Source organism: Mobula birostris, chromosome 15 (assembly GCF_030028105.1).
Source record: "Mobula birostris isolate sMobBir1 chromosome 15, sMobBir1.hap1, whole genome shotgun sequence".
Classification (NCBI taxonomy): Eukaryota; Metazoa; Chordata; class Chondrichthyes; order Myliobatiformes; family Myliobatidae; genus Mobula; species Mobula birostris.
Genome location: NC_092384.1, coordinates 26,223,415 through 26,238,518, shown reverse-complemented (window position 1 = coordinate 26,238,518; position 15,104 = coordinate 26,223,415). Strand labels below are relative to the sequence as shown.

At 42.5% G+C, this 15,104-nt stretch overlaps 1 protein-coding gene and 1 long non-coding RNA gene across 2 annotated transcripts; both read right to left on the bottom strand.

Annotated features, from left to right (window-relative positions):
• Nucleotides 1-1,289: 1,289 nt before the first annotated feature.
• On the bottom strand, nucleotides 1,290-2,470 carry LOC140210269 (uncharacterized). The gene is made up of 3 exons (XR_011889197.1): nucleotides 2,399-2,470; nucleotides 2,065-2,226; nucleotides 1,290-1,340 (listed from the first exon to the last, which is right to left on the bottom strand). It is a non-coding gene; the product is annotated as an uncharacterized lncRNA (long non-coding RNA).
• A 3,484-nt stretch (nucleotides 2,471-5,954) lies between these two features.
• Nucleotides 5,955-14,427, bottom strand: LOC140210268 (chymotrypsinogen 2-like). The gene is made up of 7 exons (XM_072279142.1): nucleotides 14,376-14,427; nucleotides 14,158-14,261; nucleotides 12,313-12,392; nucleotides 11,912-11,993; nucleotides 9,298-9,478; nucleotides 6,203-6,336; nucleotides 5,955-6,116 (listed from the first exon to the last, which is right to left on the bottom strand). The coding sequence occupies exons 1-7, from the start codon at nucleotides 14,425-14,427 to the stop codon at nucleotides 5,955-5,957; spliced, it is 795 nt and encodes a 264-aa protein (XP_072135243.1).
• Nucleotides 14,428-15,104: the final 677 nt, after the last annotated feature.

Below are 15,104 nucleotides of genomic sequence, written 5' to 3'. Positions count from 1 at the left end.
GGTACAAGGATAAGAGGGGTATAGAGGGCTATGGTTTAGGGACTAGGCAGAAGACCAGTTTGGCATGGACTAGATGGGCTGAAGAGCCTATTTCTAGGCTGTAGTGCTCTATGACTCTCTCACACTAAATTAAGAGCTGAGCTGGGCTGGGCTGCACTCCACTGCAAATTTGTCCTTCTCATCAAAGTAAAATGTTTATTTCAACTGCAAACTTACAAGTTGCACATGGAAAGCAACATAACGTAATATAAATCTGTTTATATCTAAAACAGAAAAGTTGTCAACAGAGAGAACAAGTACAAAGCTAGTTCTTGCCCTGGTCACAGTCACTACCGATTTTCCTGCAGTAACAAATAGCATTAAAGAATCTGCAGTAACAAATGGCGCATGGATCACAGCAAGGTAGAGCATGGCCAAAGCAGGACTCTAGGTGTCGAACGCATCTCCCGGGCGAATGCTCTGATCTATCCATCTCGACTACATCAAACATCAGCTGTAAGGGAAAATGTTAAAGTTTACAGAATATGAAATGTCACATACCATTTTCAATTTCTCCAATTCTGCAACAAGAACAACTAGTCGCATTTAACATTTAAGCATGGACTACCAACTATATACCCTGTGAGCCAAGTGGTCTCCTCGTTCTTTAAGGAGATATAATGCTGTAACCCTGGGACTATGTAAACCAGCATTACCTCTTCCATACATAAGTCAGGGAGTGGTTAAACCAACCTGGGCTAGCCCGGGTAAGGAGGGTGTCTTGGCATTCAGCAGAGCTAAGCCTGTCAATAGGCAGATGTCTCCAGCTTACTCTGCTTTAAGAAACACAAGGCAACAGAAATGTCCTCATAACAGATTAGTTGAGGCTGAAAAATGCAGGTCTTGCTGGTGCTGGAGAGGACAGAACATGATCGCAGAAACACCTAAGGTACCCCAATGTCAGAGTGACGTTGGGATTAAAAACTGTGTGAGAATATTTCCTCATTCATAATTTTCATTTATTTTAACTAAGAAACAATTTTATATTAAATAAGCACAATTCATATTAAAGAATCCTAAATATTAAATAGCAGATGATTGTGTACTAATGTTGGGCCAGAACAGTGAATAACAGAATTTAATTGAACTGCTGATGCTTCAGCTTTAAATCGTATTATATTTTACAATATTTGTTATAAAAAGTCAAATTTGAAATGTAATTAAAACTTAATCAGTTTGCTGGATATCAGTCACTCTGCCTTTGGAACGATACTATATAAAAACTGGATTTACCTCAGATTTGAGCATAATCTTTTCTGACATTTGATGTTCTTTTTCCAATGTGGGTTTAGTCAGTGGACCTGAATTCACAACATTAACAGAATTCGTCAAATGTCTATCCTGTTGTTCATGCAAACATTAAATTTCAGTGCATGAAATGGTGACTTGGTAGATGGCAATAATATTGACCTAAAATAAAGGCTGCCGCACAAACCATTCTCTTTCTTTCTCAAAGGATTTGTGTTCTACCACATTAACATTCCCCAGAAGTTTGGAGAAGAACCGAAGAATTAAGTGAGTACTGACAAACAAAACTGACAGAGTGAACTGTAAGAACAAAGAATAAGAGACAATAGAAAGGCACTCAATCTCCAACAGACTCTCAGCCATACAGGAGACTCACTTAATGGTAAAGTGAGGTTTAAGAGTAAATTATTTCTAAAGGTGACAGAGCACAACAGAAGTATGTTCTGGGTGTAATGTCAGGGATATCCAAAATGAGTTCTACATTGCTAATTAGAGACTACTCTAACAAACTGCCTATGTACATTGAATGAGAGTATTGGCTTCACTTTAAACAAGAGCTGGTCACTTATTTTTCTTCCAGTGAAATATATTTTTGTAGGTTTCCTATGTGGACCCTGTACCACGCTCTCCCACTGGAGTCATAAATCCATTCAATATTCTTGGATAAAATGCAACAGTCAACTGCGACTGAAGCAGTAGATAATTAGTCACGCTGAGAGCCTCAGACCAGGATTAATGCAGAGAGTGCAGAATTAAATGGAGATGGTTAATACCCACCTGCAGCAGAAAATAGGGTCTTGCCCCTGCTCAGGGATGTAAAGTCGGCATTTGTGGTCACATCTCTAATGGCGTTGGAATCCAGTTCAGCTCTGATGGCACCGAAGCAGAGAATGAGCTGTAGAGCACAGCAGTAGAGCAGCATGGCATTAACCATGATACCTGCAGGATAATGGCACAACACTCAGCAGGGCAGCAACACCCCACCACAAGAAAAATAATCTGTTTCTATTAATACACTGAGCAATAACCCTACTCTCTCTATCATCAGCGTATAACGCATCTGCTGAAGTTGGATCTCAGAAATCACTTTGATTTAATAATCTCCATTTACCTGCAAGGAACAGCTCATGAAGTGAAAGTGAACTTTTTCCTTCCCCAGTCGGTGGTTGCTGAGAGCTGCTATTCTTTTTTGAACTCCTGTGTTCACAGTTCCTAGTTTATATCGACTGGATTTATTAACTTCAACGTCACTCTGACGCCATCACTGAAATGGGATTTGGATCCACCTTTCGCAATGTTTCTTTAAAGTCACCTTATTTAGTTTCATGTTAGTCCTGACTGAATGAATAGCATTCTCAGTCAGAAAGCTGTACATTTGTGTCCTACTGCAGAGATCTGAGCACAAAATCCAACATGCCACTTTAGTACAATGCTGAAGAGCAGTGAACTATTAGAAGTGTTTTCTTTCCATAAGGCATTAATTCCATTTCAGGTCACAGGGTATTATCTGATGTGCTCTTCCCAGGCTCCTGAGTTGACCCAAGTTGTCCATGCCAGACAAGAAATTCATCTACACTTTGGCCCTCATCCTGTCCTACACATCAACCTGTCCAAATGCTTCAAGAATGCTGGGATTGCATCCATCTCTACCTTCTTCTCCAGAGGCCCGTCCACATATTCACCACCCCGTGTGAAAAACATTCTCCTCAGATCTCCTTTAAACCTTTCCTTCCTCACTTCAATCCATGTCCTGTAGTTTTAGAGTCCCCTACCTCTGGAAATGTGCTGTGACTGTACCCAACCTCATCCCCTCATTCTTTTATAAACCCTTCAGATTCCTGCACTCCTGTGAGGACAATCCCAGCCTATCCAATCTTTCCTTATAACTAAAGACCTTCATTCCAGGGAACATCATGATGAACATCTCCTTCCTCCTTTCTGGAGCTGTTGCAATATCTGATAATAATGAGTGTCTATTGTTGATGAGGTTGGGGGTCATTCACGTTCTTGTGCTGATGTCACAAATGATATCAATTTCAGTGCTCCCACAGTTGATACTTTAGTTAGTAATAGTTTTAACAGTTTTATAATCAGAATCAAGTTTATTATCACTGGCATGTGTCGTGAAATTTGTTAACTTAGCAACAGCAGTGCAATGCAATATATAATATAGAAGAGAATCAATCAATCAATTACTATATATATATTGAATAGGTTAAAAATAATGCAAAAACAGAAATAATATGTATTTTAAAAAGTGAGGTAGTGTTCACAGGTTCAATGTCCATTTGGCAACTGGATGGCAGAGGGGAAGAAGCTGTTCCTGACTCACTGAGTGTGTGCCTTCAGGCTTCTGTACCTCCTACCTGATGGTAACAGTGAGAAAAGGGCATGTCCTGGGTGCTGGAGGTTAATAATGGACGCTGTCTTTCTGAGACACCGCTCCTTGAAGATGTCCTGGGTACTTTGCAGGCTAGTACCCAAGATGAAGCTGACTAAATCTACAACCCTCTGCAGCTTCTTTCAATCCTGTGCAGTGGCCTCCTCATAGCAGACAGTGATGCAGCCTGTCAGAATGCTCTCCATGGTACATTTATAGAGGTTTTTAAGTGTTTTTGTTGACATACCAAATCTCTTCAAATTCCTAATGAAGTATATTTTCTGTTTTGCCTTCTTTATAGCTGCATCAATATGTTGGGATCAGGTTCGATCCTCAGAGATCTTGACACCCAGGAACTTGAAACTGTTCACTCTCTCCATTTCTGATCTCTCAATGAGGATTGGTATGCGTTCCTTCATCTTACCCTTCCTGAAGTCCACAATCAGCTCTTTTGTTTTACTGACATTGAGTACAAGGTTGTTGCTGCGACACCACTCCACTGGTTGGCATATCTCGCTCCTGTACACCCTCTCGTCTCCATCTGAGATTCTACCAACAATGGTTGTATCATCAGCAAATTTATGGATTGTATTTGAGCTATGCCGAGCCACACAGTCATGTGTATATAGAGAGTAGAGCAGTGGGCTAAGCACACACCCCTGAGCTGCACCAGTGGGAATAGAATATCTGTCTCTCAGCTTTTATAGGAGGTAGATGTTCCCTTTAGCTGGGATTGATATTGAAGGAATGACAGAGATATATCGATAATTACATTGACTCCATGCCACTAGGTATTTAGATGATGTTATCAGGGATAATGAAGATGGATTCAAACACCGGGGTTCAATAGTGTAGTGATCAGAACTGCACTCATTGTTCACGTGTAGCCTAACCAACATCTTGTACATCTGCTTGTCCTCATCTAGGTGTAGGTGGGTTGATGGAAATTTGGACAAAATGCGTGATGGTAGGATTAGGGTGGTTAGGTGATGGAAACATGATGTGGGGTGATCAGTCAGGCTTGATGAGTTGAAGAGCCTGTGCTGGATCTCTGTAGCCGTATGGAAATCACTGCATGGGCAACACGGAGTGGAAGCAAGATGTTGGACTTATCAAAGGCAGCATATTCTGAAATCAAACACTTTTTTTCTTAAAGATCTATAACTGACTGTAGATTACAGAATCATAGTGTACCACAGCACAGTGACAGGCTCTTCGGCCCATCTAGACCATGCCGAGCTAGTAGTTTACCTAGTCCCATTGACCTGCACCTGAACCAAAGCCATTCGTATCTCCACTATTCATGTACTTACCTAAATTTCTCTTGAATGCTGTTTGTTCCACACTCAGTCCCCTCTCTGAATGAAGAAATTCCCCCTCATTTCCCCTCCACTTCCACTGGCAGCTCATTACACACTCTCACCACTCTGTGTGAAAAAGTGCCCCCTTAAATATTTCACCTTTCATCCCGGTAGCCACCCATTTCAACTCAGCTTCCCACTCCCATTCAGATATGTCCATACATGGCCTTCTCTACTGCCATGATGAGGCTAAACTCAGGTTGGAGGAACAACACTTCATATACTGTCTAGGTAGTCTCCAGCCCCTTGGTATGAACATAGAATTCTCCAACTTCCGGTAATTCCCTCCCCCTCCCCCTCCCTTCCCCTATCCCTATGTCACTCTGCCCCCTCCCCCAGCTGCCTACCACCTCCCTCATGGTTCCACCTCCTTCTACTCCCCATTGTGTTTTCCCCTATTCTTTCTTCACCTTTCCTGCTTATCACCTCCCTGCCTCCCTTCCCCCACCCCTTTATCTTTCCCCTTACTGGTTTTTCACCTGGAACCTACCAGCCTTCTCCTTCCCACCCTCCCCCCACCTTCTTTATAGGGCCTCTGCCCCTTCCCTCTTCAGTCCTGATGAAGGGTTCCAGCTCGAAACGTCGACCGATTTTTACCACGGTTGCTGCCCAACCTGCTGAGTTCCTCCAGCCTGTTGTGAGTGGTGCTTTGACCCCAGCATCTGCAGATTATTTTGTGTTCTGAGGCAGAAAAACCTGCTTGCATTTAACCTATCTATACCTTTCATAATTTTGTAAATCTCTAGCAAATCCCTGCTCATTCTCCTATGCTGCTAACTTATTCACCCTTTCCCTATAACTCATATATTACTTAGATTTATTAATAACTTATATTTCCAGACAGGCCTTAAAGAACAACACAGGTTCAGAATTCATGTTGAGGAAGTCCATTTACTTTCATTTGTATTTCACATGTTGATTTGCACTTAGTTGTCAGCAATGGTGCTATCGATCCAGTCCCTCAGCTCCGTCACGCGGGCATAGACACCAGGAGTGCTGGTGGAGCAATAGCCACTGCCCCAGGAAACGATGCCAACCAAGTTCCAGACGTTGTCCTTCTGACAGACAAGTGGGCCGCCAGAGTCACCCTGTAAACGAGTCACAGCCTCAGACTTGTTCTCATTGCCTTTTTGCAACTTGAAAGAGGTTGAAGTACTTTGAAAAGGTTTCATACCATGCAAGACGAGGCACCAGCTGCCCCCGCGCAGATCATGACATCGGTGACACTGCTACCCCAGTAGTTCCTGCAGTTCACGTTGGAGAGGAGAGGAAGAGGAGCTTGCTGAAGTTTGTTAGGTCGCTCAGCAGCTGTGGAAACGTTAGATGATACTTCAATCAGTTTTGCTTTTTTTTTAAGGGTCATATTCCAATGAAAGTAAAAGGGTATATTTTCAGCTATTAGAAACCTTTTATAAACCTACTGATTGACTATACCTCTTTCCGGCCTGTCTCCCTTTTCTCAGTTCTTGTGCTTCCACTGTATCTATTGCCAGGATAAGGCTTTTCTTTCCAGGACAGGGAGGAGGTGAACGGCGAGGTGTAGCATTTCTGTTGCATGCAGGGATATGTGAGAGAGACTAGTGGGGAGGGCTGAATGGACAAAGGAATCATGGAGGGAGCAATCCCTATGAAACGCGGATAGTGGGGGAGGCGGGGTAAAGATGTGTTTGGTGCTAGGATCCCACTGAAGGTGTGGAGAGTGGAGGGAAGGTAACGATGTGTTGGTGGTAGGATCTCTTTGCAGACGGCGGAAGTTGTGGAGAATGATGCGTTGGGTGCAGTGGCTCATGAGGTGACAGGTCAGGACAAGAGGAACTCTATCCCTGTTCAGGTGGCAGGAAGATGGGGTGGACGTGGATGTCCGGGAAATGGAGGAGATGCAGGTGAGGAAGAGAAACCGTTCTTTATCCTTATCCCTGGGACAGATGCGACAGAGGTGAAGGAACTGAGCAAAGGGAATGGCGTTTTTACAGGAGATCGGGTGGAAATAGTATCGTCAAGATGGCCGTGGGAATCAGTAGGTTTATAAAAGATGTCAGTAGATAGCTTGTCTTCAGAGATGGAGACAGAGAGAGATCGAGAAAGGAGAAGGAGGTATCAGAAATGGACCAAGTGAATTTAAGGGTAGGGTGGAAGTTGAAGGCAAAGTGTATGAAATTGATGAGCTCAGCATGTAGTTGTGAAGCAGCGTCTATGCAGTTGTCAATGTAGTGCAGAAAGAGTTGGGGAGTTTTATCAGAGAAGGGTTGGAACATGGACTGCTCTACGCAGCCAGTGAAAAGGTAGGTGTAGCTGGGGCCCATACAGGTAACCACGGCTACCTCTAGGGTTTGGAAAAAGTGAGAGAGACCAAAGGAGAAATTGTTCAGGGTGAGGACCAGGTCTGCCAGACAGGAGGGTATTGGTGGAAGGGAACTGGTTGGGTCTTTTGGAGGGAAAAATACAGAGAACTTTAAAGACTTCTTGATGGGGGATAGAAATGCATAGGGACTGGACATCCTGGTGAAAATGAGGCAGTCAGGGCAGGGAATTGAACATTATTGAGGAGGTCGAGAGCATGAGAAGTGTTGCTGTGTTGATCTGGGAAAGGACTGAACCAAGGGGGATATAATGGAGATGAGGTATGTGGACATGAGTTCAGTCGGGGCAGAGACAATGGTCTTACTCAGACAGTCACGTTTGTGGATCTTGGGTAGAAGGTAGAAACAAGCATTGCGGGATAAGGGAACTATGAGTTTGGTGACAGTGAATGGGAGTTCACAAGGTTGATGAGGTCAGTGATGGCAACGCTGAGGCTCCAGAATATGGTCCTTTTCAAGGAGGTGTCTTGAGAGTTTCTGACTGGCATCAGCAAGGTCGAGGTCAGTCCGCTACACAGCAATAGCACCCCCTTTGTCTGCAGGTTTGCTGGTAAGGTTGTGGTTGGTGTGGAGAGAGTGGCAGGCAGTGCATTCAGAGGGAATAAGGCTGTAGGAGGAGGAGAGGAATGCTGAAATTGTGGCGGTTGATGTTTCGTTGGGAATTAGAGATGAAAAGATCTGGAGGTGGCAGAGAACCAGAGCGGGATGTCCAAGAGGAGGTGTAGGATTGGATATGGGAGAAGGGGTCATTGGTGGAGGGAGGGGAAATCTTGCCAAAGAGGTGGGCTTGGAGATGAAGGCGACAAAAGAAGAGCTCAGCGTCCTGCCAGGCACAGAACTCACTCAGATGCAGGTGAAGGAGGACAGACATGAGACCTTTGCTGAGGACAGAATGTTCCAGCTCAGAGAGGGGAAGGTTGGAGGGAATGGAGAAGACACGGCAAGGATTCAAGCTGGGATTGGAAGGGGGAGGAGAGCAGGGTGAGGGTTAGGGTGTTCTGGGAAGGTAGGGTGGGAAGAAGATAGTTGCTCTGAGGGTAAGGCAGGCAGGAGTACGGAACTTTGGATAATGAGGGATATTGAGGCCCTGACCCTGGAGAAAAAGGAGGCATGGGTTAGGTACAAGCAGCTGGGATCAAGCAAATCTCTGGAGGGATATAGGGCAAACAGGGGGCTTGAGGGAACTTTGACAGAGAATATGGATAAAATTCTACAGAGATTGTATGTATATTAACGTAGAAACAGGTTAAGAGTGGAAAGATTTCAGAGAAACTTGAGGGACAACCTTTTTTGTTCCACAAACGGTGGTATCCATGCAGAATCAGCTACCAGAAGAAGTGGTAAGGCAAATATAATGACAACTTTTAAAAGACAGCTGGACAGGTGCATAGATTGGAAAGGATTAGAAAGTTATGACACATGGATTAAAGAGGATTTTAGGTTATGGGATCATGGATCGGAAAGGTTTAGAAGGTTATGGGTCCATGGATTGGAAAGAGTTAGATTATGGGTCTATGGTTTTGAAAGGTTTGGAAGGCTGTGGGTCTGTGGATTGGAAAGGTTTAGAAAGTTATGGGCCAACATTGGCAAATGGCACTAGATTGGATAGGGTACCTTAGTCTGCTTGGACCAATTAGGCAGAAGGACCCATTTCCAATCTATATGACACTATGAACACCCTATCGCTGGATCAGTTGTAGAAGCCCACAATATCCCTCTGATGAACAGAATTATCCTGTTCTTTGACCAGAGAAACTTGTTGCAGCCATGAAGTATTATTCACAGCATAACCTTCCAGATTGCCAATCATCTTGGGAATCTATCCACTGCTCCCTGTCAGGGTAAGGGTACAAAGGCACAGAGCTCGGAACTGCAACACTGTAATTTGTAAAGTTTTGAACTGACGTACGGTAAGCACGAGTCCTTCCCCATCCCGTTGTGACACACATCATGCCAGCAGGGTAGTTATCAGATACAGCGGCGAGACAGACTGGCGACACATGACTGTTGAACTGAACGGGGGTTGCAAGCTTCACCACAGAAACATCATAATTAATGGTGGATGGGTTCCACTTGGGGTGTGTAATGACCTGTAACAGAGAGAACATGGATGATGGCTGTGCCTAGTACTCATCTTTTACAGTTGGCACTTGCTTGAGACCAATAACTTCAGACTCTCCTGGATTTCATGTCAATGCAGCTGCACTCATGAATGGGGAATTGCTTATTCAAAATAGAATTCAAAAGCCCTTCATTAGAAAACAAAGTCAGCAATTTAAAGAAAAATAGATAGACTTACAAGCTGGAAGTGGAAATAAGTGGTTGCATTCTGTAGTTTACCATCACACTGGTGCTGTCGTCTTGTATAAAACATCTTCAGTTTTTACTTTCTGAATCTGATTAACTTTTCTGAGATAATTAGTTTTCTTTCAGTTGCCTAGACACTTCGATCAAGCCAGCAGTTCATGTGCTCATTTCTAAACTCTATATGAGCAAAACAGCAATCACCTCAGCACAATAGACAACAATTTCTCATTGCATGTACATCTGTCTCAAATGCTAATGAACTTCTTGCAAACCACTCGACACCAGGACACAACGATGGTCAGAAGACAAAAAGAAGATGCAAAAATCATTCAGAAGTGTCAGCAATCAATCCCAAATCATTGACTCAAAATGGCTTTGCTTGCAACGGATTAAGCAATCGTTGGTAATCTGTTGATACACCAACCTTATCTAGGACAAGGAGACAAAGGACGAATCATGTAGAGAAAAGGGTGCCAGTCCAGCTACCAGGCCAGAGAGGTTCAAACGTTACCATGTATGCAGCCATAGAGACACTGGCATTCTGGCATACAGCCCAAAGACTGGACCTTATACCAACCCACACATTATCATATTCCTTGATGGGCTTTACAGGCAACCCTTAGTGAACAGGACGCCAGGATCAATGGCCACTCTATGTCATCACGTGGGACAGTATACCTTTCCACCATTCATCTGCAGTGACTGGCTGGTTTCAGGCTTATCCATCCATGTCCGTGAAACTCTTTTCACCACACTCCCCATTCCTCAACCCTGCTGGGTTTTTCCCTTCCTGCAGATGGCAGGCGTCATTACAACCAAAGGCCACTGATGGACACTATGATTGAGGATCACCATGCAGACATCCAGGGCTAGATTTGGCATCCCGGGGGTGCATTGGTAGGTAGCATATTAGATGTGATGTTGTTGAAAACATGAGGCCAAACCGGGGACAAAATAGATCAGAGATGACCATTATTGTATGGCATTTCTGTTAGCAGAGATGAATGATTTTTTTCTCCTAAAGGTGTGGGCAATTTTGTCTTTGACTTTCATGTAACGACAGTTGAGATTCCAGACTGTGTGTGTAGGTTTGCATTCTTGCCTCTCATCCTGTTGATCCTTCAAAGTTCTTACTCAAGATTGGAGTTGTAATCATTGTATTTACAATAATAGACAAAGTGTCCTGATCTCTGGCGTTATACATAGTATGCACCAAGCATCACAATGTGCAACTGACTACACTGATCATGTTATGCCTCTTTGAGAAGGATGGCCAGTGTTTTGCCAGTGATTACCCAGTGATCACTGATATGTGTTAGTGATGTAATGCTGTGTGCTACTGTTTTAATTGAATTATTCACTTTTGCTGCAAATATTTATTGTTTTGATTTGTTGAGTGCAATTTGCAGTGAGAATGAGGAGTTTAGCACAATGGATTAGTCTTTTGCAGCCTGTGTCGACTGTTTAGAGAATGTGGGTCCTGTTTTGAACTGTGTGGTTAAGCGACTGAGAAAAACTGTAATAGGACTAATAGTATGTTCTCTTTTAATTTGATCTAAAATGGCCATGGTACCAAGCATTAATGACTTAAGTTATTTCTCACTTGATATAAGTGAGATAGGAATAAAACTTCAGTTTATTTTGTTGGTTCCAAGCTATAAGTATTCAACAGTCTTGAGACTGACCTCATTTTGTTCTGGTTGTGAGCCTAATGATTTGTCCGCATTGACATTTCCAGAGAGTCATGCATTCCAACGTGAAATGTCTAATTTACGTTGCTTCATGTTTGTACTTATGACTGAGTTTGTCTTTTCACTTACTACACTGCAAGTAACATTTATTGCTGGAAGGCCCATGTGTCAGGGTATTGGGGCTAGTGCAGAGGAAAATTAATCTGATTAAAACTGGGGCCCCAATGCCTGAGGGAAGTGACGTGTAATAATCTTTTATCATCTTCGTCAGCACCTGAAATAATTCTTGCTTTGCTTGTTATCAATATCTAGTGATTCTATTATTGGTGCTATGAAGTTTATCATGGCGAGGCATATTCATATTGGAGATTGAAACCACTTTTGGTGTTGGACACCCCTTACTAAGATCCTGTGTTCTGTCTGTATGGCATCCATCTCTGCACATCATTTTGGATCCCAACAGTACTGTAGCCCAAATTTGACCTGAATTCAAACAAATTCCTAGTTTTACAGGGAAATACGTACCTTAGCAATGGGCATGGATTTCTGGCTGGCTTCAGTTTTTGAGCTTTTGTCATAGGCACCAACAATAGCAAAGTCGTTCGTACTGTATGTGACAAAAGAAAAACAAAAGCAGTGACAGTGAGTTTGCTTGTTGCAAGATACCAGCAACTCCAAGCTTCATCGGTGGTAGGGTGGGTGGGGGGTGTGGAGGGAAAATTGTACTTTCCAGCCAACGATTTCCCAAACTATTCGTACCAGGATCTTCCCTCGTTAGGTCAGTGTTCATGCCCACAAGAGCAATTTTTCTTTGCCTCATATATCACTTTGAACAAAAATATCAGTTAAAGCTGCATCATCCCTCAGGAATTAGAGAAGGATTCGCCAGCACATTTCTTTCTCTCTTTGTAGGTGTTAAGACTTACCTCACTTCACAATGTGCAGCGGTGACAACCCAGTTTTCATTGATCAAGGAACCACCGCAGAAATGCCAACCAGAGTCAGTCTGTTACACGAGGAAAAAGGATGCTCAGTATTACCATAAAAACACCTTAAGTTTTTCCCCACCATACAGAAGTAGTTTTATTGAAAGTTGACAGTGACTCCAGATTGCAAATTGGGTAAAAGGAAGCAAGACTCATAATATAACAAGGAAGTTATCAAACATCATTGGATCATGAATTCAAAGAAATTCGTTGAAGAACAAAGTTCTAAAGATGCAATAAATAACTACTGTAAAACTAAACTTTAATTTTAAATGAAACATATGATGAGAAATAGGGCTAATACTGTAATACCAAGAACAGTTAAGTGGGATTTAGAAAATGATGTGGAAAACTGAAAAGTTGGATAAGAATTGCTTAAAGGGAGTCTGAAAAATGAATAAAAGATAATGTAAGGAAGTTTATGGGGATATAAGATATTTTCCTGAAGAATATTTAAAGTAAAGAGAGCCTGGAACCAATGTGAGAGGAGAGACGGAGATGAATTGTGCAAGATGAAATGGCAGCAAGATATTAAGCACTGGATTATATGATGCAAGTACTAATGGAATGAGAATCTGGATGCTACACAGAGGGATATGTCACTGCAGGAAGGGAGCAGTTCTAAAATGGAATCAAGAAGCTCCATGCAGTCGAAATAATTTGTAAAGGAGGATAATGTAATCTTAGTGTTCAAATTGCCATTTAGCACTGGAGAATTACTAATCAAAAGATAGAGAAAGATAGGCCAAGTAATCATAAACTAACTGGTATGAGGACATCTATGGATCAACTCTGAGAATCTATAATTTCCCACAATTAGTAAGAATTCAGACATACATTAATTCAGAATAACCAGTTTGGATTTGTTAAAGATAAATAGTGATTTAGTGGAGGATTGTAGAAAGTATATATTACATTAAGGTTTTAAGAAAGTAATTCACATGAAGCTTGTTAAATAAAAACAGACAAATGTATATTAGGACAGATAAAAAGTTGATTGACAGAAACAAGAGAGACAGAGAGAGAGGGTGAGAAAGAGAGTGTGAGAGAGTGATAGTGAGAGAGAGAGAGAGGGTGAGAAAGAGTGAGAGTGCGAGAGAGTGAGAGTGAGAGAGAGTGAGAGAGAGAGAGTGAAAGAGAGTAGACTGGGTAGGACAGCGAGGGAAACTGTGCACCCCAAAGAATGGTGCTGAGTTCACTTTCTGACAAATTAAAGACACTTCAGGAAAACCTCTGTAATATTCAAAATTAGGAAAATGGATAATTTTTTCGAGAGTTGTGGTGAGTAAAAGCAAAACAGGATTATTTAAAGAAATGCCACTGATTTACTTTTTAATCTGTCTAACAGGGATGAACAGAGAAATCTCTTTATATAACTTCATCTTTTGAGCAAAGAGCTGCAAATATTGTCCATTACTGTGTCTATTAACCAAACAGGATGCAATATAAATACAGAAGTATCTGGCCTTTTGTAGCAATTTCAACAGTTCTAAGGCTTTCGTATTTTTACGTGTCCGAGTTGCTAGCTCGATGTTCAACCCAGCACGGATGGAAAGTGTGCAAGAGAGCCGGCTGGATTCGAATTCAGGACCCTTCACGCTGAAGGCGGGCAGTGATGCCACTATGCCTCCAGCCAGCGAGTCTAGTGATTAGGTTAGGGTCAAATCGGTGGTTGATGGGCAATGTGGCTCGAAGGGCTGGAAGGGCCTATTCCGTGTTGTCTCTCTAAATACTGTAAGTAATAAATAACAAAATCAAATAACTTGCTGGATAACATTAACAAACCTGCAGGGAAATCTGCCAGGGCCAGGATCCTGGAACAGCCTCTTCACCATTGACAATTCGACTGTAGCCTGACAAAACCGGGGTGATGGCTGGAGATCCGCAGCCTGCACCTGGGTGGAGAGAAGCAGTTGTTCTATGTAAATGTTGCCAATTGCATTCAACATGGCACCCTCCGTTCCAATGGTTAAAAGTAGAATTCTAATTTCAAGTGATATTACCATAGGTGACTCCAAAGAAAGCGAAGCAGGAGAGAAGCCAGAGAAACGCCATGGTGAGCTTATAACATTCTTTAAGAGACTGATGATTGGTTTTATAGGGTCTAGTTGCCATGAACTTTAAACTTCAAAGTCATGAATAAAAAATGCTCTGTGTGCAAATGTTAATGACAGCATATGTTGCTTATTCCTTTTCCAAGTAAACAAACATTATACAAGGTTGTGCAAACTCTAGAAAAATGGCAATTATCCTAAACAAATGCAAATAAGGCACATATGGTCTTTGACGCATAACTTCTCAGTTCTCTGCATTCTAGCACTTGATCACAATGAGTTGCCGATTAACACTTGCACAGGTCAATGCAGTTCAGTGGCTGCTTTCCGAGCATCAGTGTCTTCACATTCAGTTGCTCTGATCCACCCCCATTTGTTGATCCAGTAAGAAAAATACAAAGTTTGTTCTGGAAGACCAAATCAGCTGGCCTCAGCCCTAGTAAGTGCTAAACTCTCCGGAGACATACAGTATACAGTCACCTAGCAACACACACAAAATGCTGGAGCATCTCAGTAGGTCAGGCAGCATCTATGGAGGGGAATAAAGAGTCGATCTTTCAGGCTGAGACTCTTCATCAGGATTGGAAAGGGAGGGGGAAGAAGCCAAATGAGAAGGTGGGGAAGGAGTACAAGCTTAATAAGGAGGTACACACTAATTTGCTAGATTATGTTTTAAAA

Excerpts from the sequence above, each read along its gene's own strand:
- LOC140210268 (XM_072279142.1), bottom strand. The coding sequence starts at position 14,427 with ATGGCGTTTCTCTGGCTTCTCTCCTGCTTCGCTTTCTTTGGAGTCACC. Across the intron at positions 14,262-14,375 it reads TTTCTTTGGAGTCACCTATG|GCTGCGGATCTCCAGCCATC; the intron begins GTAATATCACTT and ends ACCCAGGTGCAG. Across the intron at positions 6,117-6,202 it reads CTGGTGCCTCGTCTTGCATG|GGTGACTCTGGCGGCCCACT; the intron begins GTATGAAACCTT and ends ACTCGTTTACAG.